At 42.9% G+C, this 26,602-nt stretch overlaps 2 protein-coding genes across 8 annotated transcripts in view; one reads left to right on the top strand and one right to left on the bottom strand.

The window, feature by feature from the left end:
* The window catches only part of LOC145960037 (netrin receptor UNC5B), a 248,613-nt gene that overhangs the window by 203,937 nt on the left and 18,074 nt on the right, over positions 1 to 26,602 (top strand). The window lies entirely within an intron of this gene.
* LOC145960590 (uncharacterized) lies at positions 10,579 to 25,430 on the bottom strand. Of its 5 annotated transcripts, none has more exons than XR_014435413.1 (7): positions 25,108 to 25,429; positions 24,838 to 24,891; positions 24,668 to 24,758; positions 24,423 to 24,566; positions 24,127 to 24,276; positions 17,783 to 24,047; positions 10,579 to 11,099 (listed from the first exon to the last, which is right to left on the bottom strand). XR_014435413.1 is itself a non-coding variant. In XM_083080169.1 (7 exons), exons 1-6 carry the CDS (start codon positions 25,239 to 25,241, stop codon positions 23,835 to 23,837), a joined length of 786 nt encoding a protein of 261 aa, XP_082936295.1. In that variant the 5' UTR covers positions 25,242 to 25,429; the 3' UTR covers positions 10,579 to 11,099; positions 23,813 to 23,834. The 5 variants fall into 5 exon arrangements, 4 of the variants coding, with proteins under 4 accessions (XP_082936295.1, XP_082936293.1, XP_082936294.1 ...); XM_083080169.1 differs by having other exon boundaries at positions 23,813 to 24,047; XM_083080168.1 differs by lacking the exon at positions 10,579 to 11,099 and having other exon boundaries at positions 21,486 to 23,041; positions 23,813 to 24,047.

Below are 26,602 nucleotides of genomic sequence, written 5' to 3'. Positions count from 1 at the left end.
AATTTTTTATTACAATGGTAATGAAATAATCTCGTTGTAATTAGCGGCTTGAAAAATTGCTCACCTACTTGCTCGTTATTCCTCCATCATAATGCCTCTCTTTCCAAATAAAAATGCACAATCTTACCGGCGTAATTACGGCTTGGGAAATATTAAATACTTGCCAGAGACACACTCGCAATTAACACGTATATTTGCGAGGCTGTTCTAATTATATTCGAATTTCGTTTCTGCAACGTGGCTATTTAGCATAATTATTTACCCAGGGAAATGCTTCTTCTGCAAAGATGTACTTTTTTCATTTCTTTGTATTTTAATTTCTCTAATATTGTGCTCGTTATATTTAAGTATTTATTTCCTTATATTTCTTCACAAAACCCACACTCTGACTCTTTCGCAAGATATTCAATTATTCGAAGCGCTTTACGAAGTTCATTACTATCGGTATTTCGTATAATAATGCGTACGATACCGAAGCGACGAGCTACGTCTCGGCACTTCCGTTCCAAGAGTAAAGTACTCTCCTAATCCGTTTTCATCCACTTCGTCCAAAAAACGATTGGGAGGAGGCGGTACTCGCGAGGGAAAGGAGCATGCATTCGAACCCCGAGAATCGTTTCCGGTTCTCCTGGGACCGATGACGAGGGCAAATTTTCGAGGAGATTCCCGAAGAGGAACGAACCTAATTCCCTCGGGCGCTCCTTCCACGGCAAATTGGATAGTAAAGCGGCAGTAGCGGAAGGGGTGAACGAATATAGCCCAGTAGGTAGCTCTATCGCTGATAAGGTGGTACACGTAAAATTCGCGAGAGTGGCCCTTTCCTAGCGAGAGAGATACCGGTATCGTTCAATGTCGCATAGACTGCATCGCTTTAACAGACAACGAAGACAAATAGAGAAAAACAGAGGGAAAGAAAGGAAATGAGCGACACGTAGAAATTACCATGTCCTGGGCGACAGGAATGATATCCGCCCCCGTGAATGTCCTCTCTAGTCGTGCGATCGATTTTTTGCACGATTAAAATCGTTAACGCCAGAGTCACGCGACGCACGCGACCGCTCGTCTTAAATCACGATCGATCGATCGGAACGATCGAAGCGCGACGGCACTTTGAAGATTTACGGGCCGCACCGATGACGATTCCGCCTCCTTTTCCTCTCCCGCGACGACGACGAACGCCTCGTCGTGCGATCGTAAACACCGGTTTACCGCGCGTAAGCTCGTGACCGCGTCCCACGTGAAACGCGTCCGACAGATCACTCGTTTTTTATTTACGCGATATGTCGCTGGGCGCTCTTCCGAGTGAATTAATGGTTTAAACGGAGAAATATCTGTTGCGGGAAATCGGGAATTGTTTGCGTGCGCATAACTCTGACCGCGAAATATTTTTTACATTAAAAAAAAGTCTTGTTGAGGGAATAATCGCGTAATTAAGGCGAGTCCTTCGCCATCGCGTTTACCGGACCGGCGCGATTTTTTCGATGTTCTTCTCCGAATATTCTCCTTTTTTTCCAGACAGAATGCGTCGGCATGCGTGCATCTCTTCTCATGCTAACCACGTCTGAAACGCGCGCTGGTCGGTTGTTTCGCGCGTTCGTCGGTCGGTAGGAATGAACTTTGGTTCGTTAGGCAAGCTATCGTTCTGCAACTCCTCTGCAGGAGTATATAAAGTTCTCGGTGCTGACCGAACTTGTATTATATATATCTCCGCGGCTAACTGCACGGCTCCAATTATATTCCGCGCACGAGCAACGTGCTGCTCGTTATTATTTGCCTGCCTCGTTCTTCTGATTGAATGCCCGTGCGTGGTATTCAAACCGTTAGACAACGCGGAAAGTTCTATAAGCGATCCGTCTTTTTGCGCGCACGTTTAAAACCTTCTTGTCTTCCGCTTGCGAAACGCAAAACAATATCGGGAGTATATCATCGTTAAACATCGTCATAAATTTCTCGCCGTATTGTTTATCTCTTTAAAAGTGCAATTTATGCGATTGCACGGTACTTTCAACGGCGCCAACTCTTCGACTTTAATTAGCTGTGATGATAATGATATTAAAGTGACAATCGAAAGATTAATACCCGACGCGGTGTCATTTGCCGGAAATGATATCGATTCAAAATCCATCATAATTCAAGAACAAGAAATATTGACAGGTGAACCGAGAAGATCGTTCACGAGGAAGAAAGCTTAGTCAGTTGAACGATGACAAGCTGGCTTATTTCTGGCGGAAGGACAAGGAAAATATCTGCTTCCTAGTCGCTGAATCGCGGGAACAGAACGGATGGTGCAACAAAACGCGGGGAAAAAAGCGGAAACGCGTGCAAATCTTTGTGGTACAATTCGAGCGCAGCCACAGTCCGTTGCAGTTTAGCCGGAAACACAATTTAAACAAATTGGTGGAGCTGCCACGCCAATGTCAATCTACCTATTCTCTCTCTCTCTCTTTCTCTACCGCCGATCACAATCCCGCGTAACCCTTTCGCTCGCTTCTTCTTTACTCTTCGCTCTTGCTCGCACGCTGACGACGACGCTTCGACGCGGGGCGTCGAACTAGGCGCCTTGCTCGATTAATCGAAATCGAAACGGACAACGTTACACGAGAACCACTACGCGTTAACGAACATTTATCGCCCGTAGCGCAATAATTCGATTTTCGGCCACCGTCGGTTTTACCACCACGCCTCGCCGGTAGTCGTTCATCCGACACGACAAAACTGCGTACAGTTTATGGATTTTCACTTGGCATGTAGCCACGCCGTGAGTCACGCTGATCGAATTAAAAACTCGGTGATGCCGCGATCCTTTTTTTTTTTCGGCGTGACTATCATAGCAGTTGTTGCAATTCGAAAAAAAAAAATCTACCATTTCCGGAGCTAGCGAGAAAAATCGGTGTGGGGGGTGAAAATAAAAAATAGAAAAAAGAGAAAGAAACGCGCGCAACTCGATACACGCCAATCATTTTGGTTTATCGAATTGCAATCGCTATAGTTATTGCGAGCGTGCCGTTGCCGAAGGAAAACACCCACGCGTCCGCGTCCCTTGTTTCCTGGGGATTGTGAATATTGGAAATGATCCCCAAAGTTATAGTCTCGTGTTTACGACGTTATCATTCGTGAGAGCGTTGCCGACAATGCACACGATCACGACGTATTGATTTTTGACAAAAATATACGCGGTAAAATTTAAACGACAGATGTCGTTTCCGAGATTATACGGCCGGGATGGCAGCTCATTTTTATGGACGTTTCGACGAACGTGACAGGTGCATCGCGTGCGTGTATTGGCGACGCGTTCTATATGGCATCGTGTCAAAATCCAGACAGAAGGGCGACACGCGGCTGAGTACGTCTCTCGTAACTACGATTATACTACGATTATAATGTAAATTCGGGAGCAAAAATGGGAAACACATGATGTAGTACCGTTGTACGCTGCGCATCGCCCGATATAATACCGATGGCGAAGCCACAAATTATTGTTGGCTATTAAAGCGCGGAATAATTAATTCGGCGCGACTGTTTGGCGGCGCGTAATAATTATTTTTCATTCTGTTTTCAGGACCGATCTCTCTCGGTGGAACGGGAAAGAAGACAAAAAGGGCAAAAGAACCGGCATGATGATTTCTGGCCAGGACTGTACCACTACCACTGGGTGACAACGTAGTTTCCCATGTTTTATGGTCAGTTCCGTGCGCCATGGTATCTGATTGCGTCATAAATCGAACGAGAAACGGCGCGAGGGTTGCAGCGCGCGCGATACACGACCTACGATTTCGTTTGCCGAAATTTAGCGGTCGCGTCTCGTCGTTCTTTTTTCTCACACCATAGTCGTAATCTAAAAGAAATAAAATATCCAGTGTGTAAATAACAAGATTGCAGGAATTCGTTAATTTCATTGGAAACGGAAATACATTCAAATTTAGGTTGACATTGCGATTTTTGATTAGATAGAAAATATTTGTGTAAGCATATACATGTGTGTAGTATTAAAAATACGTATATATTTTCTAACTGACATCGCAAACTATATGTAATTTATTTATATGTAATTAATTAGTTATTTCTGTCAAACGTAAGCCCAAAATATTTTCGCTCGCTTGCAAGAGCTTTCAAGTTTTGGATTTTTAAAACAATAAAACAATTATATTGTTTAGATGAAAATCACTGCATCATATGTCTAACGGAATGTAGAATACATTAATGAAAAATAGTTCTTGCAGATGCGCGGTACGTGTACGCTTAAGTGGTACATTTCTCCTACGGTATCAGGTTCTTGCCCGCTGGCATCTCTACATTTTTCTTGGGTTTACTCGCCATGCCTCTAACCACTGTAATAAGTTTAAACGACGCATTTTAATTTTACGTTTTGTTTAGTTGTATTTATTTATTAATACGTATCTCTGTCAAAGATCAATTCACACGCTAGAACGAATCATAAATTAAGGATCCAAAAATTTAGAAAATATTGATAAATATGTATTTGTATTTTTCAATATACGTTCTAAAAATAAATAATTACAAATTTAAAAAATATTATTTTACAAGAGCGGATGCGTAGAATTTTGTTTTAACTTTATAATTACAGATTAATTATTCCGAGCACACAGAACCTACTCGCCGATTCTCCCTCAAAAAATACACCACGATACTTATGTTCGGTCCGTGGTTGTGCACGTTCAACGGGTAACAGTTGTTCCATTAAAACGATTTGGTACTCGAGTACCTTGGTGAGTCAGCGGGGCTCGCCCGACTCTTTCGCTCTCATCGGAGAACACTCGAGAGGCTCCGCTTCGTGTAATTAATTTGCCGTGAAATGCTACATTAATTCGTAATGGGCCATGTGTCGTATGTGCCAGGTACCCTTCTCGCTTACAAGTGTGCCGGATACACCGCGCCCATTAATTGTTTTTCACCGTACGCAAATGCCTCGCGCGATCCTCGGCGTATCGTTGGATCGCCCTTCGTACGATCTTCTCCCTCGCTACTCCTTTCACATTCTAAACCCTTGCCCATGGTCCGAAGCTGTCGCGATTAATGCGACTAGCGAATGACACAATTGAACTTTGTGTTTTGCATACACTTGGACAAAGCTCGCGTGGGATTGCGATTTATTCTTCGATCAGCAGTAGCGAGGCGATTAGTAAAGACTCATTCTTAAAGCAACGGGGCGGTCCGTCTGCGGTTGTTCCTTTGTGCCTATCCGTGCGCGAGTAAGTCACGAAGAAAGAAAAACGAATAAATGATCAAGAGGAGAAAGCGGGCTTGCTTGGGACGATGTTTAAATTAGCGGTTCAGACTGGCGTGATCGCGTCGAGTTTCCAAGTTTCTCTTGCGGCGCGCACATCCAATGTTACATTGTGCCCGCCGTTTAATCACGTTTTTTACAGTTTCTCGAAAACCTTTTTACGGTGGCGATGGTCGGCGAGAAGGAGCGAGATGTGGCGAAGGAGAGAGGAAGGGACTCGGCTATCTCGAAACGAATAAACTTTGTTTCTCTCGTCGGCAGATGGGACGGACGAGGTGGACGAAACGGACCAAGGACCAACGAAGTAGCGGAGAGTAATCGGTGCGCGGGGTCTCGAACTTCGAAACGAGGGACACGTCGTCGTGCTCGTTTTCTTTCTTCTTTTTGTCGTAATTTTCCTCGGCCACCCTCGAGAAACTTTCACCTCCGAAGTACCAGCGTCGCACCGATGTCCTCGTCCGCGATGCCGTCGTCGACGACGGTAATGGTCGCTCCCGCGTAAAAACTCCGTTCTGCCCCGACGTGACGCGACACTTTTCACCGTCTTCTTGACGTATCGAGCCTCTCGGGTTTTTCGCGGTCTCGCATCTCCTCCGGCCTTCCTCTCAAATATTTCGGCTCGCGCACGATCGTCGTTCCCACGGGAACTCTCCTACTTGCTGCATGTACGCGTACGAAAGGAGTATATTCGCTTATTCGCTCGTCGTTCGAACCGGTTACGACGTAAGGTCGAAGGTCGTGCGGAGCTCTCTTTCTTCCCTCCTGCGATCCGAGGGCATTGGATACCGCCGGTTCCCGGAGTGGGTCGGTCGGCTTGCCCTATCATTGTTGCGACTTTACGAATATTTATCGTAGCTACGCCATCGAATCGCGCGATAAAGGTCTCGGCGTTTGCGCAACATTAACATATTGAGCAGACTTATCTTTAACTTAAGCCAAGGGTTTATCTCGGGAATATCTAAGCAAGCTTATTGATTATTAAATTAAAATTATGCGCGCAAAATTCAATCTTAAAGAAGCTTATATAATAAATTAAATTTGTTGAAATTCTTTTTATCGAGATATAAAAGTTACATCTACTCTTCTAATTAAAATAAACTGACAAAGCCAGTCGCGTGATCGAAAGACGTTTCAAACTTTTTGTTTCTTGTACTCGCGGACTTGAAACAATCCGCATAATGCGTAAATTCTCGAATAGCTGACATTGTAGAAACGCGTGAATCATGGACTGATTGTCTGTCTGTCTCCTGAGCGAAGAGACGTACGCGTTTGGGGAGCTCGATCGACGATAAGCGACGGTGGGACCGGCTCTGCATCGTCGACGAATTACTTGGAATTTTCGTTGGCGACAGATTTCACGGTCTGCCTGAGACGTTCGAAAGTTTGGAGACACCGAAGCAGCAGCAGCATCAGCGCTGGCAGCAAAGCGGCAGTAGCGAGAAAGTAAGAGATGGAGGAGACAGATAGAAGAGATAGATAGACAGATAGGGAGGAGATAGTGCGAGGGAGATGCAAGTCCGTGGGGCAAAGTTTCTCTTAATAACTATGCCGCGTAGCTTGGCAATCGAGGCGTGAACGCGAGATACGGATTAAAGGGAGAACTTTGTTTCGGTTCTCCTGCGAGAGCAAATTTTGGAGGGTAGATATTTTTCGTTATGCCGCAGGAAAACGATGAAGCGACATGCGACTGCGAGCAGTAGAGTGAGGTTTTTTTGGAAAAAGAGAGGAAAGAAATTATTATATCGAGGACAGCAATTTAGTCTTCGACTAATATCGTAAATATGAAAAGCTACATAATAACTCAAGTTCCTTTCACAGAATGAAGTCTCGTTTCATAAAACCGGTCTTGATGGAATCGCCCGTGTATCACAGATATTACGAGAAGGACATGCATTATGTACGTAAATAAATCCATCTCGTTCTCTTAGTTCTCTTAGTTTCTCTTTTAATCTCGTTTTAATTAATCTGATGGTGATTGCTGATTTGGCAGTTGTATAATAAAAAACAGAATCGGCAACGAAAGAAAAGTGCGTCAAAAAGTTTACCGTAATAACATTTGCAAGACTCTTTTTTGCGTGGGAAAGCCGTTGCATGTGACAGATCATTAAAAAGTTGGATTTCCCTCGCATTGAAATAATCTGGAGCTTCGCTGAAATCGGTCAGAGAACGTTTCATGTACCTAGCATGCCATCCAATCAGCAACGCAGCAGCAAGCCAGTTACAGATATCCAAGCGTAGCAATTATATACGTTGCGTTGCGAGCACAATGGAAATTCGCCAGACTGTTTGAAATTCGAATTACCGCATGGATATCTTGACGCGCGAGTTGCACGCGTCGGGTTATATCAAAACTCAGGCATGCGCGTTTCAACATGAGAAATATCGAACCGCGAATCATAGATTTCGAATCACGCAAATGAAAAGCAAACCATTTTTCAAACGTATGTATCTACGTATTCCAAGTACGCTATTGCTCGATTCCTGACAGTTTTAGAAAAGAAGCTTAGCCAAATAGTATAGCGACTCTTCCACAATATCTTAGTTTATAAAATACTCTATAAATAATGCCGTAATAAAATTTAACGTAAGTTTCCAATGACTTTCACAAGTAGATTTGTCCCATCGTTATCATGTATGACTAAGAATACCATTACTATTTTATCGCGAGGAAACTGTCGAACGGATTTGCAAAGATCGTCAGTGAAGAAAACGTCGGATTATTACATGCAACGCGGAAGCTTCACGAGCGATAAAAGACAGTAGATGACATAAACGGATTGATCGTCGAGCCCTGTCTGCCCAGGACGTTTCGAATATCGTTTTAAAAGATATCCATGCAACGTAAAAGTCGACAATTTTTATGATGAAATCGTCGTTTTTGCGAGAACCAGATTTTTGCTAGCGGTATGAAAATCGGAATAGGAAAATAGAGATTCGCCCGTTAGGTAGACAATCTCGTCGATCGGAGCTCATCAGGGAATGCTGTAAAATGGGTATTGGTGTTATAAAACCAGAATCGCTTGGGGGAGAATTTTGACGACGGGGTCGGACGCCCGCGTCTCTGGCGCCAGCCCGGAAACTGCAGTGTTTATATCGGCAATTAACAAGTTTGCGTACGTTTGGGTAAGTCACCCCTCGTTGGTGGCGTACTAACGATTGCAAGGGGGTTGCTAGTTACGATATTTCGTAAAAAAGTGTCAACGGAACGGTAATACAATTGCTGTTGATTCACTACGAATTCCTTTTATGATCGTGGTCACGAGATTAAAAGTACACATGAACCTTTCAACAAATCTATAGTTTTCCGTTTACTATTTTAATTTTCGTGTAACTTTTAGCAAAAATGATTTCAAAGCAATAGCACATTTTTGTATTTATTTTAATTTATATGGAAAAAGCACATTGCTACTTTTCTTGAGTGATATACGAAAATAAGTTAGAAGAGATATATACAAAGTAATTTATCTCATAAATTATTACAAGACATCAACCAAGTTTTATACATATAATAATCTAAATTACGATATGATATATACATCAACACAGACTAGTTTTAAATGTCTTTTTCCTGATCCTTTCTGGAAACGTAGTCGTTTCATTTAATTAAAAAGTTCTACTTTTAATCTACCATCTTACATTATTTTTGCCCTCCAGCACCAATTCGTTCCACTGTAATTAATGAAGTGTCGACGGCAGAGTCGCCGCTACATATTTCACTGATATCTAACGCAGTGCGAAGACAATAATATCGCCGTCATGTCTTACGTCGGAATAAAACGGTAGAGAAATCTTGGGGGTTTGGAGAATCGAAAGGATATTTCGAACCCTCGCTATTTTTTGCATTCGGCATGAGCTCCGATCCGTGGCGAAATCTCATTTCTTTCTACGAGACGCGATTTCGATATGTTCCTATTGAGAAAGTAGACAGACAGAAAGAAAGAAAGAGAGAGAGGGAGGGAGGGAGGGAGGGAGAGCACGTCTTCCCTCGTATTGAAAGGTCAATATTTGACAAGAAGACGGCGGTCGCGTCGAGTGTCAAAAAAGGGATGTCAGGCAGGATGTCGCGTTCCCTGACGAAAAGAGATCATATGCAGAAATAACCATAATATGTTGGCAAAGCGCGATACGTGTTTTTCGAATCGCGCAACGCGATTATCTTTTGCCTGACGCGCGAATATCTTGTCTCAAAAAAATTAGTAGATGAGAAACATTAAGAGGTTACTTTTTCGCGAGAGAGCAGGAAATTACGGATTTAAGGGTTGACTCGGACGAGGAGAATCCCAGGCGGACAGAAACATAATTGCTCGCCGAGTCGTTCACGCGCGAATCTTTTTGATATGCCCACCAACCCTGATTGCGAATGTGATTTTCCCGGAAAGCAGATTACGGATTAAGTTTATTCCGGTCTGAAGGCCCAGATAAAGCGAGATGCGGCAATTTTTTTTTGCCCGCCACTTTCGCTAATCGCATGAGAATAATGGTACCGTTTTTCTGTAGTGTTTTTTTATGTTTCAAGTCAACCAATATTACATATCCTTTAGATCGTTTTTTGCTCGTATATAATATTAATATTTTAATTTTTCCAAGTTTTATCACATGTAAAATAACTATTTCATAATTTAAAGAGCTCTTATCAGATTTTTACTTTTAATGATAATATACAACGACTGTCTCGCACAAAATGCACTACAAATATTAGGTTTGTCCGCATGTTTTTACGACTCGTGACAGATCAGAAGACTGAAATCTCGCAGCTTTTTTTGTGCGAGAACACGTTGACGCCGTCACGTTCGTAACGTGGCTACGACGAAGTCGTCCTTCGATTTCCATGACAACGGACACGAGCTTGAATGCACGTCGTTTAGGGGCGATCGACAGGCCTCTGGCCTCTCCATATTCAACGAGCGAAATTCCCGGCCTCTCCGTCACTACGACGATCTATCGTCGACTCCTTAACGTCGATCCCGAAGTACCCGACGTTGTGCCGAATGGCGGCTTTGTTGTCACGACAATGGCTTTGCAGAAATCCCACTTCGTTTCCTCGTACACGCGAATTATTTTGTATGTCGCGGAATTATTGCCCTGTCCATTCGTGCTGAGAATTTATTAAAAATTTAATTACGACGATACCAGCGCAATACGTTGAGGAATGTCAATCGATACCGTCTACCATAAATACAGATATTAACACTAAAATTGACACTAAAAATTGATTTAATCATTTCGATATAAATCTGTATCTCTTGCACAAACAGTAAGAGTCTGAACTTGTATAAAATTTTAATTAATATTACAATATTTATGAATAAAAAGGTTAAAATTCTTATCTTATTGGAGGTAAATCTGTAGTATTTTACACAAAGATGCAAAGCAATTATTTTGCAAAATAATTTTGAAGCTTCGGCTTTTGTTTAGTAGTGAATACGCGTAGCTATCATCGACACTTTTGTGTCAAGTGTGAAGGAACAGCACAAAGATATTCTTGGCGGCCGTATGCGGATGCGAGTACAACACGTAAAATGAAAACACGTGCGATGTCCGATGTTATCGTCTCTTGGCGCCGCGCTCAGGAGTCTCCTCCTCGTACGGTTTTAACGGAAGTTCGCCGCGAGAAATTTAATTCGAACCACACGTTGTCTTCAAAGCGTCCTGTAGAATGCCACTTCGTGTATGAAATCGTTCTCTTAGAGTTTAGAGCTCGTCTGTTCGTCTCCATCGCCTAACTTCCGTTTCAGATAGTGCGTGACACACATATGTCCGCGTCTTAATTAAGAACATTCCTTCGCATGTGGCATACATTGGTGACGTTTAGTGTCTTTTCTCTTTCTTTCTCTCTTCACAAAAGTACAATATTCTATAATTAAAAACATTTTTATTATATAAATATTTAAATATATAAATATTTAAAGATAGTGTATTCGCGATACCTTTTGTAAAATACTTTGATTTGATAAAAATCGTGATTCCTCTAATTCTACTTTTTGCTATATAACGGAATCTTAATAATGAATAAAGATTAACTACTTTTAGTTCAAGGACAAAGCTTTCGCGCTGACCGAACGGATGAGAGATTAATCATTCGATTCGTCCGATCGAAATGAATAATCGGTCACGCAACTGGCCAGGCAAAACGAGCGAGTGTCCGTTCGATTAATCCGCCAAAACGAGTAAACGAACAACGAATTTGATCGATTTGCCTTTTATACGTTTGTTGGATTGCTCGGCCGAGTGTGACGCGCGCGATCCTATATCCAACGAAAACACTCGTCCCGTTAAACGCTATAAATCGAGAAACGTAACGTGGATGGCGTCGCCAGAAATTTATCGAACGCTCCCGGTCACTCGCAGACTGGCAGCGGCGGTGCAGTCGCGCGAATGTACGGGTCCTTCCGCTTTTTTTCGCGATCGGTTACACGTAAGCGTAATGAATCTTCGATCTTCCGTGAAGCGGGCGCGCGGGTTTTTGCGCGCGCGTCGACCGAAGCCGCTCAATGCGGCTCGTTAACGTGTCTCTTAATCACGATCGTCTCGCGAACAATGAGCTCAATCGACGGAAAAAGTGGTCGGCCGTGGCGGCAAATATAAATCTTTGGTGTCAGAAACAATGCAATGCGATATACGAGACGGAAAGAGGCGCGGGCTCGCCCACACGCGACTCGGACCGTCGATATTCATTCGGACCATGCTGCCTCCTCTCATTCTCTCGCGCTTCTTCACCTTCTCGCTCCTTTGGTCTTCGCTCGGAGCAAAGAGAGAGGCAGACAGGAAGATGGAAAAATTGTCGGTGATCAATTTTGGCGTGCCGAGAAAAAATGTGCGAGTAAGCACCTACGGTTTTTTTCTGTCTGCATTCGACTCGCGAAAAAAATGTCGCCTTTAAACGGAACCGATACATATTCGACAAATAAAAATATCCTGCTTTATTCCATTTAAACTTAATGACAGTTATTTATAAGGAAGAAGACAAAAGTGAAAGTTTTAACAATTATTGTCATGATTCAATTGCCTCACTGTATTATTTTCTTCATTGTAACGAATTATTTCTCGTATTCGCATTGCAAAATATGATACTCTCTCAAGCGTAAGGTTCCTCCGAAATTCTCTTGCGACTGGTGTAGGCGAAAGTAGATCGATAATCGATATATCGAGCCGTAGGACCGGGACTCTCTAGGTGAAATTGAATTGTGAACCGCCGATGTAATTGGCTCGAATCAAGGCGCGTATCCCCCGTTCGGCCCGAGGGGGCGGATAAGGAGCGATTAGGGAAGAGGAGAAGGATACGGAAGCGAGGACATGTACGTGCATTCTCAAACGCACCCACACATCCCCGAATACGCGTGTGAGAGACGCGGGAGGAGAAAGAGAGAGGGCCACTCTTCGAGCAGGACTGTGCAGCGAGGAGACAGGAAGAATTTCATGCTCTGCGAAGCGGGAGACTCTACCCGAGGGATTACCTCCAATTGATCCGGTCCTGTTGCCTCCTTTCTCGCTCTTCGATAGATCCTTCTATCGTTCTTCCGTCTGTTCCCGTCCTCTTCCTTTTCCCCTATCGTTTTGTGCATATATACATATCGTGAGGCGAAGGAAAAAGTGGTAGATGGAGAAAAGGATGTGCGCTATCTGTTTTTTTCTTCCTCGCGCTTTCCTCCCTCTCCCCCGGGATCTCCTTTCTCCCCCTCGACGTTTCGTCCTCTTTTCTGGCCATTGTTCGCGCGGGAAACCAATAGCGGGAAATACATCGTTAGGAAGTGACAGAAAGGAAGGAAGGAAGGAAGGAAGGAAGGAAGGAAGGACAAGGAACCGCGGCATAGTAACGACTCTCCGCTCGCAGGAGCGTCCTTTGTGTCGAAGCTGCTGCTCTTTCGGAGAGGGAGCCGGCGCGACGACGGTGAAGACGAAGCGCGGGTGGATGCTCGATCACGCCTGATTTCTTCTTTCTACAGCGGTCTGACGGCACCTCTCTCGCCTCGTGCTTCATCTCCGCAGCCTTCTAGAGAGCTTCCTCGTGACTCGGGCCCCCTTCCGAGACTTACCGTTACGACCGGAAGACTCCTCCCCTCCTTTCCTCAACTCTCTCCGACATTTCCTGACATTTTTTTTCTTCGCTTCATTTCGCTCCTTTTTTCCGTGCATTTTCTTTGCACGCCAGTTTTTCTTTTCGCGACCAACTCCTCGCGCCAATTAAAAGAAGTGACTCTCTATTCTCACGCTCGACAAGACGAAGCCCCTCGGGGTAAGCAGAGTGCACGTTGACAAAGTGACAATTACGCGGCACGCATGCACGAGTGCAGGCGAACGCTTCAACGGGGGAGGGGGATAGGGGGTGCCGTAAACCCCCCGTGTATTTCGTAGTCACGTGCGGTCTCGTGTTACATTTTCATTCGGCTAATTGCCTTTTCATCGAATCCCCGCGCCGCCGCCACGAGCTTCCCGCACGGTACGGCTTAACGCTCGCCTCTCTTTCTTTCTCCCGCGTGTTCTCTTTTTCGTTGACGAGGCTAAAACGAGGCTTAAATCACACGACCCGCGGGGACGCGACCCTGACCGTCGGACATCGCAAATTGGAAGCTCCCCTCGAACCTGAATGGCGCAGTACTTGCGTTAGGATGTCAAAAGGATGTCAAAAGAGTGCTCTTTACTCCCTGGAAGAAAGGATTCGTGGAGCGAGAAATGTTTCGATGTTTTACGAAGACGTTTAGCAAAATCTCCAAGTATAAATTTTTACAACTCTAATAGAGGCTCCGGCTATAAAAAATAAAAGATATTCAATATTTTATATTTTTAAAAATGCTATTTTTGCGAATGTTTAACGTTATTACGATGATAGGTTTTTGTTATAGATATAAACGTTGGATTATTTTGTACCCCATGAGACTGTGATTAAGCCCAATTCTCCCTGCGAGATCTCTCGTTCGGCTCAATTGCTTCCCAAAGACTTTTAATAGCGGTGCCTCTGGGGATTTCGGCTCTTGGCGCAAATTGGCGGTTTTCCCTACCGAAATCGACGCTATTCCGCGATAATGAGAACATAATATATGTCGCGATCAAACGCCTTTATTTTCCTGAATATTGAGTCATAAATGCAGAAGCTCGATCAAGATCCTCGAACGAAATTTAAAAAATCCTCTTTATAAGTATGCAAATTTTTTTTTTATTTCTAATTATTTATTACGCATATAATCTGTTAAAATTATGTACAATTAAATTATCTTAAAAATATAATTTTAAAATAGTATAAATATTTTTTTTGATACAGAAAATGTCTACTATATATTCTCAAAGAGCAATAGACGAGTATAGGCAATGGCAATGTTTAACTAATGCTCAATCAAACTCTAGTGGGAACGCGATCGGGTCTTTGAGGCGCGGAAAAGCAATTGCGTAGATCGAGCGTCTCGCAGGATGTAAAGAGGCGATTAACAATTCGAGCGAGCGTTTACACGAAACAGTCGTCGCGGAGGGCTTCATCTCTAATTCAGTTGAGTCGCGGATGATCAAAGAACGAAAAACACGTCTACCGCCGTCGTTCTTTCGGTATGGTTTCGGGCGATCGAGGCGCGGTTGCGCCCCGCGAACTTTGCGAAGAAAGACATTTTCAGCAAATGAGAAGCGGCGGAAGATCCGGAAGGAGAGCGCAAAAATAAGCGGAAGAATAGGGGATCGCGTCTTCCTCCTTTGAAAATCATTGACGATGGCAAGGTGGATGGCGATTCATTGTCGTCGCCTCCAGCATCTTCGCTCAGACTCTTGTTGCGCGTTCGGCGCGTGCAGTTTATTCAACCTCTTCTTTATTTCAAGTGGACTCGATTATTTTCTCATTTCGCCGAACGTTTCGAGCATCTCGCGTCGTATTGGACGGCTGCCAAGATAATTTTGGCGCGAGAAGAGCTGTTTTGCGGTGGATAATAAATGCAATCTTAACCCCTTTATCGTCTTCAATGCAGCTCGGTAATCGCAATTATGGATTCGCGGAAAAAGCTGCGTGAGTGGAGTGAATCAACAGAGCATGCGAATGTATAAATGTGTTTCTTCTGAGAATTACGTTCTTACTGACAAGACTACGAAGTATAGGTCTTTATCCCGTACTTTAGAATGTAGGATTTAATTTAAGAAACTATAAACTGTAGTACGAGATTTTATATGGGGATATATAATTCAATATTAATGTGATATTTGTTAACATGTGCAATAAAGCAATGTATTCTTTTTTATTACGTGCATAAAAAATTGTTAATATATATATAATCAACAAGTTTTTTAAAATATCATATTTAAAGAAAAAATAATATCCGTATTGATTAATAAAAATGTACCGATTAATAGGAATAATATTAAGGTAAAATTATGAGATGTATGGCACAAAAACAATCGCAGATATAAAAATTCTATCTGCTTAAAACGAATCATGCATAGCTCTTTATTTGTGTTCAAGATCAATTTATGGTAGATCGAAGTAGATCGCGATGACATGTCGCAATGTAATAAAAAAAAATTGCCCTTATATGATACTGATGTATAAAATACACTAGTCGATACCTTACTGAAGCTTATTAGGGAACACGACCGGAAATGTAATCCTCCCAGCGGAACAAATCTCCGTAGCAAAAAACGAATCCGTGATTATCGTAACGATCTCTTCGTTTTCTCGTTCGGTGGACGCGCGGGGGAGCGCGGGGGAGCGACATTCCACATCCCAGGCACGTATATAGAGTCGAATTTATTCGCGAACGGTGTTACGCCATTGGACGCCGGGAAAGCATTATTTACCTTGGTAATTACAGCGAGGCCGGTTCCACGCCGCCGGTGGCTCGCGAGCCACAAATTATCGAATGCAAGCTTTCGTTGTTTTCGGCGGCGGCAGGGCGTGCCCGGCCAGACGAGAATCGTTAAATCCTCTTTACAATCCGTCGTAATTTTTCGCAAACCCGACCAAGATCGGCCGCCTCTCTTTGACGACGGCGTCACGTCGCCAAGCTGGAATAAACTTCTCGCACTTTGATGATTCTCGGCTTTTATGCACCGGTTTCTCCTACGAGCGTTAATTGCTATCCGAAGCACGAAGGCGATAAATTACGCACGATAAATTACGCCCCTCCACACGGCAAAATTAAATCTGAAATAATCAGCTGTATATATACAATTTTTTTTTCGATCGTTTATTGATTTGTTCCTGCGACTGTCATCGTTAATTTTGCCAGGGTAACGTATCTTTCAAGATGCGAGAATGTAATATCCTTAAGTAATTGAATTGGATTCAGTGGTATAACTGGTTCAAGCAGGCGATCGCGATACCTGTCGTTTGTTCAGAAAAACTTCTTTTCTACCTTTCACAACGCTGATAAATTATAATTTTAATAAATTTAATATATTAAATCCAGAATGCATTTTGAACATTATTTCTTTTTCAAATTAAATATAATATCTTCCTCTTTTAACTTTCTGACAATCGTCTCTCTCTTCTCAACTTGCAATAGTATCACTAGCAACTTTGCTTCTGGATTTTACCGCAATATCGATATATTATTAACGGTGTGAGGAATGGAGTTGGATAATCCGATTTCGCGCGGTGCGTTACCACGTCGTTGCGTCCCCGAAAAGAGTCTCGGTAAAGGCGGATCGCGCGGTTAGCCGGCTTAAAGAAATCTTAGCCGACAGCTCGCAATTCCCCCAGGAACGTACGCGCCCGCAGGAAGACCCACGTGAGCGTTCGCGTCTAGTTCTTGCATGCAATCTCGGGAGTAACCCGAGTCGCGAATGATCGTCGCGGTTGCCGAGACGTTCTCGATGAGATGCCAAGGAAGTCTTATGAGCTCGCCTTAAGCCGGGACTCTTCTTTCCGCTAACGAGCCACGAACTAAGAAACAGCTAGTCGGTAATTGGATCGTTCGATCGACTCCTTCATGTATCGGCTACACCACTATGGCGAGCAATGTGGTCTTCCTCAAAACCACCAGGATGTATACACGCGGTGCGAGACGAAACGAAGGGTTACGGTAACGTTATTAACCCGTAATCGATTTTCGGGCAAACAATGAGGCGGTTTAGACAAGTCGGTACCCTTACGATCGTGCCCTTTGGCACCTCCGGCCACCCTCCTTGCTGTCAAACTTCGTCACCCCTCGCAAGAAGTTCCGGTCTTCTTGTAACATAAACTTCTCATGTCTAATCGGAGAAACTGGGTTCCCCTCTTTCCTCTCCAAAATGACTTATGAATATTTTAAATATTTATGTCAATTAAGAAGAAGATAAAATCGCTTTGGAAGATTGAAACAAAATTGGAAAAAGTCGAATATATAATATAAATTTAATTGTAATGATATCTGTCTTGCATTTCTGCATGTCTAGCATACGTTTAAATATATTATAATAGAGGTAATTTTAAAATTCCATCCAACTAATGTTAGTAATAGAAATTCTACTCCAAGTTAAGCAATGTAAGGACTTTCGCAACAACATTCCGAAAACGACTATTTGGTCTTTAATTAGGTAGATTCTTCGGAATTTGCCTATTAATTAGGTAGCTTCGTTAGAACTTACGTCGGTCGGGAGGAATTTGGCAATCGTCAGCGTAAAAGGCGCAGAAGCAATGGAGAAATTACTATGATGATCGATGTACCAAGTCTGGAAATGGAAGAGAGAAGACGCAAATTTATGGGAAAAGTTTACAGTCTTTGCGAACTTTATGAAATGACGTGGCCGTAACTCTCGAGAAAGAAACAACTTAAAAACGGAAAAGTAAGAATTAACGTCAGCCGAATGACATAAGGATATATATTTTAATATAAGTACATCGCGAGGATGACGTAAGAGCAGTCTGGCTTTCTCTTGCTCCTCCTTTTGCTTCTCTCCTTCAAATTTATAATTGCAAACGATGTTGAGAAACCTGTCTTCTATTATTTCGATATCCGCCACTGCATAAAACTCCGCCTCGTAAGTGGTATTTAAAATACTTTCGCGGATATATCATTGCTTTAATAACGTCACGCGAACCGGCAGTGGCAATAAAGCGCTTGAAATATTGCCGCGCGAATTCTTGCGCCGCGTCGAATCATGCCGCGCCGCGTATAACCAGACGCAATTTTTCTCGTTATCGCGGGCAAGGTATGAAATAACGAGATTTCGCTATCGGCTTTGAACAGAGATCGGGGCGAGAAGTGAACTCGCTGGAAACATCATGGAGGAACTGTGGTAGTGATGAGCCAGCGCCGAAGGGATTTCCATAACCGAGTCGACCGGACGCGGAGTTGCCTTGTCGACCGAGCTGTCGCTGCAACCGGTGCAAGCGTATTCGATTTTCACGGGTCACATCGCCGGAAACTTATTATTCTCCGGTAGAAGGGACATCGGCAGAGAGAGAGAGGAAGAGAGAGGTAGGGAGAGGTAAATACAGGTAACCGAAAGAGAGAGAAAGAGAGGCAAGATTGAGCCGCCGATGCACACGGAATCAAGAGACAAAAAGCAAAAGAGTCCGATACCGGCAACTGCGATCGTACGTTTCACAAATAGATAGAACGACGATACGTGTGACACGATAAAGGACTTCTGTCTCGTTTAGATTCGATATTCGATTCTCGATCGCGCGCACTTTCGACAAAAATATCATCGCGTACGCGCGCGATACCATCGAGATGCTCGCGAGCGAAGTTTGATTACGCAGAAATAAATTTTTACGGTATCCCGCGTGATGGACGTTCCCTGTAACTGTCGACGTCCAACTTTTAACGCGGCGCCGATCAGAGTCTTCAATTAGAAAAGTAAACGTTCCTCCGGCGAGGACCATTGAAATTCGTTCAATTAACTGGCGATCTTCCGCGGCATCGAAGTCTACGGGACATTGCTCGATAATCATTGAAAGGGTGCTTTTATTACGCCACCCCTTCACCCCGTTCACGAGGGGAGAGCGTTTTTTCAAAGTTTCCTTCTACCCGTTCCTACGTTCGTGATACGTCTACGGTGGCCGTCGTACGTCTCATTGTCGACGGGCGTATCACGATTTCGTGACTTCGTGAGCGCCCGACTCTTCGTAAGTGGTGGGCGTATCGATCGTTCGGCCTCGATGCCAATAAGATCCTTAGGTAAATCCTAAGCCGATGAGATGAGTCTCGAAGATCAGCGCGCAAAGACCGAAAGGCTCCGAGCTGACGGCGGGCTAATCCTAATTGAGTCGCCTTATATAAGTCCGACCAGTCACTCGTACTCCCCGTTCTTTCTTCCTTTTCCATTCGTCCCCTCATATCACGCTATCTCGACGTTTGATACCGGGTATTTTCCGCCACGATAAGGTAACTTCTATGACGGATTTCGAAATTGATTTCTCGACTGCAGCCTGCGAGACGAACATTTCCCAGTCGCGATGTCGTAACTTTAAGTCGTGGAAACGAGCCAATCGAACGGTTCCGATGCCAGCTTGCTTATTCTAGGCAGACCGGGGTGAGTTATATAACGCTGGATGACGAAGTGGAAGACTTTGATTAAACTTCTATCAGCCAGTGTTTTTCCAGGCGGCTTTATTGGCTGTCGATGAAGCGCCAGGAAGGAGAACTCGTTGGTCCTGCTCCACGTTAGCTCTCTAGTTTTATTTTTATTAAGATTGATTTAAGATGGATTTATTCGGGATATTGGCTCGTATTACTGTACGTTCTACGTACAATACGAAAGAACGAGTAGAGATAGAAAACTCCGAGTCCTTTTTTCCAATGCTACTTCTCTCCCGTGAATGCCATCTCGTTCCCGCTGCAACAGGTACCTTCGACATTCTAATTTTCTCGCGCAAAAACAAGAGAGAACAAGAGAAAAAAGTATACGAATGAATTGAAGTCGGAGAAACGCAGTTTCCACGTAATTTCTCGTGGCTCCTCCGCTTTCCCTCCCGCACGCTCGACGTCAACATTGCCGTCATTCGATCTGCTCTTCCATCAGATTGTCTCGCGCGTCTAGCAAGTGTATCCAGGGTCCAGGGGAAATACAGTACAGCTGATAGGTATAGCCGTGATCCTTTGATCCATTGTCTCGACGGGGGAGATGCGAGGCGTCGTCGAAGAACCCCCGGGGAGTTCGCCGTCGCGATGCGTTGGCGAAAAAGCGAATTCTAATTTGACGAATGAGAAAGTTTCAAGGAGGTCTACTGCCTCGAATCTTCCCCCAATGGCACGCGACAAAGAGCGTCAAAGGCGAGAGAAGAGACCTGTTACGATATGTAAAAAAAAGAATATGCCGCGCGTCTCAGACGAATGACAGAGGCCGACGACGCCGCAAAGCGTCGTCGTGTTCAAAGAGAAAACATGAACTGTATCCGGGTATCACGAGTAATGATATTTTAGGGGACGTTTTGCGTTTCTTTGGCGGTTTGAGCGTCGATTAAATGCGTCATATGTAGAATCTAAAAATGTGTTTCTCTCGAGAACACATCCTGTACCACACCGTGTACTTTTAATATTTTTAATGTATCGTTTAGCGGCATCTAATCGACAACAGCTTTTAATTTCTTGAAACGTGTCGAAGAGAGGGTTCCATTTAGACGAACAAGGCAGCTTTGGAGAGCTTCGTGTCTCGAATCGGAGATGACTGATGCGAACGAGCGATAAAGAACGTCGACTTTGAAAGACACATCGAGAGCCATTAGGATACAAAGTTGACGATGAAAAAAGAACGCGCGGACAGAGTGCGAGATATTGTCGCGAGATCGATCGAAGCGCGCGGCTTCAAAGCGTCGTCGAGCGGTGCATGCGAGAAAAACACGACCAAGAAAACCGAGGGTGGAGGCGAACACGAAAACCCAGTGCCGCGTAATTAATAACCGTTCGAGCGGCGAGCGCTGAGCGTGGGTGTCGTAAAGTGGCTGTCGTTAGTCGCTCGTTGAGACGGCGCCTTACCGGCTAGCTGCAAATCGGACTGGCTCGCGTCGCGTATTTCTCGCGCTTATCCTCCTTTTGCTTTGACTCTGAAAAAACTGATTGCCTGATTTAATAACGTTTCACGGCGGCACGAAGGATCCGAGATAATTATCTTCTCTCAGACGCTTATTGCTCGGGCGAAAGCGAATCACGCGACTACCGCACGTTGCACCACCTTCGACTTTAACGTCGCCATAAATCATCTTAACTGTTCGCTACGAGCGGTTCGGTAAACGATATCCGTTCTGTATTTGTATAGTTTCTCAATTAAACATTCCACCAAGTAAATATAATATCCTTGTTTGATTTATACGTGTATTAATGGAGATTTATATTGATCTTGTACGTTGTATTATTTTTTAATTGGGAATCTATCGAAAATATATTAGATAGTATAGTAATATTATTTAATTACTTAAAGCTGCATTTGACTTGTAGTTAATTTTATTTCAGAGATAAAGATTTAGCTTGCATTTACGAGCCCCACTGTTGGATAAAGAATGACTATCTTTAATTCTACGTATGACGTGCAAATACCTTCCCCGGCATTACCGTAAGGATAATAAATGCGCGTAGTTTTACGCTCGTCACATTTTCTTATCGATCCTTTTCATCGGCTTATTATTGCCGCACAAATGCACGATTCCGCATAGTCTTCGTCGTTTATATTTCTTATCGAATTAATCGTCATGTCACGGTTACGATTAATAAATCATATCATATATTCAACCTATTATTATCTCAAGATTCGACAATACCGTTATACCGCGCAACACCTTGTAAACGATTGAATCACGAAAACTCTCGAATGGAAATTGCTAGGAAGAGAGGTTATTTGTCTGAGTCGATCCTGAAAAAAATTTAAACCGCTAAGTCTCATCTATCTTTCGCGCACATTTTACACACATACACATATGTTTTTCGTCAAACTTTTATAGAAAATATCGTTGCATTAAGCTTACAATAAACGTCGATTGTCTCTCGAAATAAAAAGACGATGTCGTGTTTACGATGCTTCTTAAGTGAATGATAACGTGAATGTCCTTAGTCGCACTAATTGCTTCGATGAAAGCTTCTCAGCAAGTTTCTCCACTCTAGGAAAATTGATTTTGTCATACATGCAGTCTCCGAAACTGCGTGAGCTCTCATGGAATAAGCTCGGCAGGTAGTCATGCAGGAATGAGGCAATAGCAGCTTGATGGAAATAACGCGAGCGGCAACCTTGTTTCGTCGTCGATGTGCGAGAGTTCCTGCAAATTGGAAGAGGCAAGGACTTCTAAGCCGCTTCTCGTTCGACGAGAGCGGAAGCGTCGGAATGTCCGGATTGCAACGGCGGGTAATTTCGCGTCACGTCGCGTCCCTCTGCGAGAATAGAACGAACGCCTTGATCTCACTCTCTTTCTCTCCTCTCTTGCCTTCTCTCTATCGGATCGATGCCAATCGGCATGGTATCGATGGCCGGCCGCCCGTAAAATTGATTCACTTCCATCGGCTCCCTCGGGCTCGACCACGAGCCGCAAAATCTCGTGGGAACTGAAAGGTGCTTCCTTACTTCTTCGTCGCACATCCGGCCCTTGATCCGTCTTACTCCCTCTTCCCTAGCGAAGATCGCTACGAACGTATTTTATTTTCTCTCGTCGTCAAGAGTCACGATCCTTCTTCGCCAGGCTGCCCGGCGCCGCTGTTTGCTTTTCCGAAAGTGGTTCGACAGGACGCGCACCTTCCGTCCCATGCTACAGGTCGATAAGATTTGTCCCTCGGCCACAAGTGCCCGTTGCACTGTGCGACATGGCGTTCCCTCGAGTTCCTCCAAGTACCATTTTATGACCGATAAGTCCCAACGAAGATGGCGAAATATTTACCGTGCCTTTCTTCTCCTTTTTTTTTCTTTCTTTACGCGATTCTTGAACGCAAAAAGAATGTCCTTGAAACACTCTACTTTGTCGGCGTGAAGAGAAAAGTTTAGAAAGTACCAAAGTATTGCAGAATGCTTGTCAGGTACACATCCTTGACATGGAGAGAGAGAGATTGTTTCTTTACCGTTATTTTGTGTGTATGTACAACGAATATAATATATTTACAACTTTTGAAAAAGAAAATAAAATTATAGCGTACTTAAACTCTTACTTTTTATAATAAAAAAAATATATATATTAAAGAGAGAGAAAGAGCAAAATATATTCGAGCAAGATAAAATTTAAAAACTTAAGTTTCGAGAAGAAGCAGTGTAACCGGTAGTACGTGCTTAAGCGAGCTGCTCGTAAAATAGATTCAAAAGATATTCGATGGGACATCATCATACATACACTATCCCATGGCACTTAAGGAACGGCGACAGCCGTAAAACTGAGTCTCTTAATTTAAGGCGAGCTCAGTTTCTATGCTGATATCGGGGTCGGGATTATCGGCATGCAGTGTTTTCTTTGGAATACCGTCTGTCAAAGTCTCTCTAGTTAGCCGTTATGTGCGTATGTAGATCGTAAGGATATCGAATCGACGATATTTCACGTATATGATTCTTTAATGATACTTTATGCGCTCAGGACAGTGCCATACCGTGCGCGAAATGCAATTTGAGAAACGTATTTCGTGAAAAGGCCAGGTGATATCTTTTAAATCAGAAACGTAACCCGTGACTCCGATACTGCGCGTGTAAATTTGTAGCAGGCGTTACCATAATATTAAATACAAACGCTTCATTGGCCATTTAACATAGTCACATCCTGCTCACATTCTTGCTCTTCAGTCGTACTATCAAATATCGTTATTACGCGTGGTTTCTCTTCGATCCGTAGACACCACAACAGTGTGTATTGCCTGAACACGTGATACATGCATCCATTGAGTATATTCTTATCCCACCACCAAGAATTGATGCTCATATTCTGATGAAGATCCATCAGCGATATCTTTAAGCAAACGGTTAGTTTAATAATAAATTGCTCGATTGAATTGTTAAATAGAACGTTTATATCGTGCAATGTTTACCAAACTCAGGAATGTACCGAATATAGTAGCAATAATAGCCACTGTCAGCGTGTGCGCGATTACGAGCAACTCTATCCCGACTACGATGGCGATTAATATAACGCCGAAACCAAATTCTATTAAATATGACCAGTCGCCGCTCATGTCCACCTGTCGGCCAATTGATTTGTCGAGTTTAACACGAGCGATAATGTTTGTGAACAAGCGTCGACGCGATGGCCAACACAATTTATTTCATGCGCTATAAATGTTTCTTTAATTTAATTTACAAAGAGAGAGAGAGCGAAAGAGTATACCAGGTCAGAATACGCAATGACGATGCCAAAAAGCTTCATGATAACGACGGTGATTAACGTTAATGACACTAGACCAGTAGCATTCCAGCTTTCCACTTTTGTCATGGATAATAGTGTCAAAAGCAAAAGCACAAGCGCCACTTTCTATGAATAATAAAATTATTATTTTTAACTTTAATATTGTCACAAATTGCAGCAAAAATTTTATTTTGATCTTAATGGTATTGATATAAGTCACTTTTTACCACAATCGTAGTTAATATTAATTGGAAACATAGCGACTTGCAGTTTTTAAGCAACACGAAATGAAGAATAGCCGCCAGCAAATAAAAGATTCTGTTAACAATTAAGAATCAAACTTTTGTAAAATTATACTGTATAAAAATAAATATAAATGTTATTAAAATATACTCACGCCAGAACAATGATTGTCACAATTCGTGGAAACAAATATGTTTTGATGACTGGTCTACAATAATATAAAATTTACATAATTAAGTATATATTACATATTAATTGTCAAATTTTGTCTAAAAGTAATCATAACTGTTATTGATAATTATTATAATGCATTAAAATCTCTTAGAATTCTGATTAATAAAATCTGATAAAAATTTAACATTGAAAATTCAATAAGTATATTCAATAAATCAATTTCATTTATTCTTAATATTCCTGTACCTACGAAAGTTCGACGGCCGCTACTCCAGCATAAAAAGACTTGTCAAGAACTTCGAAGATACCGACACCGATAAAGCAGGCTCTACGATTGGCTCTATCCTGAAAAATTCCGGAGTAACTATGTTCGAAGCAGCACATCTCACGGGGGTTTGAGTTCGACAATAGTAATTGTTCTTCCGACGAGCAACGGAAACCTACCCTCGGGCTCAGGAAAAAAGTCGGCGACGTCGATTCTGCGGACGACTTAGTTGCTTTCTTTTACGTTCGATTAGTATCCGCGACGCGATGGCACGCGAAGCCCATGAACGTGACGGCAAAATGAAACAAAAGTCTCACGAATGCTGTTTTCTCGCCACGTTCTCACGACTTGCACTGGTTTCGGACACGTTCGGCCACAGGGGAATTAAGATCAATGTTTTGTAGGGACGTTCAACTGTGAAGCAATATAAAAAATTATTGCATTAAATAAAAAATATAACATTTAGAAAACTGCGTGATAATGTTTGACAAGTATCTTGCCGTCATTAAACCTGCATATATGTTGCAATTATCTAATTGTGCACCTAAATTAGCATTATTAACATTGTATTTATTTATGAGGGCTTTTGGTAGAATAAACAAAGAAAATAATGTTTTCTTCTTCTCTTTATATCTTCTCACTCTATATAATTCCCTCGATGTTTGTCTCTAAACCGCGTAAAAATCGTCCTGAATAAACATGGGGTAACTTCATCGGTCGAATGCACGTTCTCTTCGGTAAATTAAAAAAAAAATAGATGCACGAAGAAGGGGAAAGCAGGTTCGCAAGCACTGCGAAATAAAGTTTTACCGGGGCTAATTCGATCGGAAAAAATTCCGAGGGGATTTCCTTTCCTCTTCCGGACGGGACGAGGTGCCGTGCGCGCGTAGAACTTTATTTTTTCGTATCGGGCTGAGTTTGGATCGGACGCTCGTCCATTTATATGATTAAATTCCACCTGATACGCTCCCGTTCCATTCGAACTTTACAGACAACCTGCGCGAGAAAAAGAAATCCGAGAGATAAAGCTGGTTTCTTTAACGTCTCGACGTGATCCGCTTTTGTATTCGCCACATCGAAAGTGACAAAGTAATGACGATGCTGGTATAAATATCTTGTTTATACATTATGCATATATTAATTATATATATTATTTTTCAAATGTTTCAAGACCGAATATACTTTGCTACTGGATGAGAAAGAAACTGCTTGGGATATCTCTGAACATTTCATTCATCAGCAATCATCGCCAGACTCGGTTATTGCCACGATAATCGAACAAATTTCGGACGTCAATAAAATTTATCGTTAGTTGAACACGACGCTTAACATTGCCGCTGCTTTCGATGGATGAAGTTTCGCCGGACATAACTCACCGTGAAGAAAGTCTCTTTCTCATACAAACTTTGATAAATATCGTATTTGTGCAGTGATATAATGTTTAGAACTTTCGCGGTATAATCATAATGCTCAACGAGTT

Source organism: Camponotus vicinus, unplaced genomic scaffold (assembly GCF_025532165.1).
Source record: "Camponotus vicinus isolate PSW18456_S1 unplaced genomic scaffold, iyCamVici1.0 SCAF_10, whole genome shotgun sequence".
Lineage (NCBI taxonomy): Eukaryota > Metazoa > Arthropoda > Insecta > Hymenoptera > Formicidae > Camponotus > Camponotus vicinus.
The sequence above is the reverse complement of the archived record's forward strand: the minus strand, read 5'-3'. Positions and strand labels throughout refer to the sequence as shown.

Coding starts and splice junctions, on each gene's coding strand:
- LOC145960590 (XM_083080169.1), bottom strand. CDS start 25,241: ATGTGCTGCTTCGAACATAGTTACTCCGGAATTTTTCAGGATAGAGCC. Junction 24,277..24,422: donor TCATTGCGTATTCTGACCTG/GTATACTCTTTC, acceptor ATTGGCCGACAG/GTGGACATGAGCGGCGACTG. Junction 24,048..24,126: donor TCGGTACATTCCTGAGTTTG/GTAAACATTGCA, acceptor GTTTGCTTAAAG/ATATCGCTGATGGATCTTCA.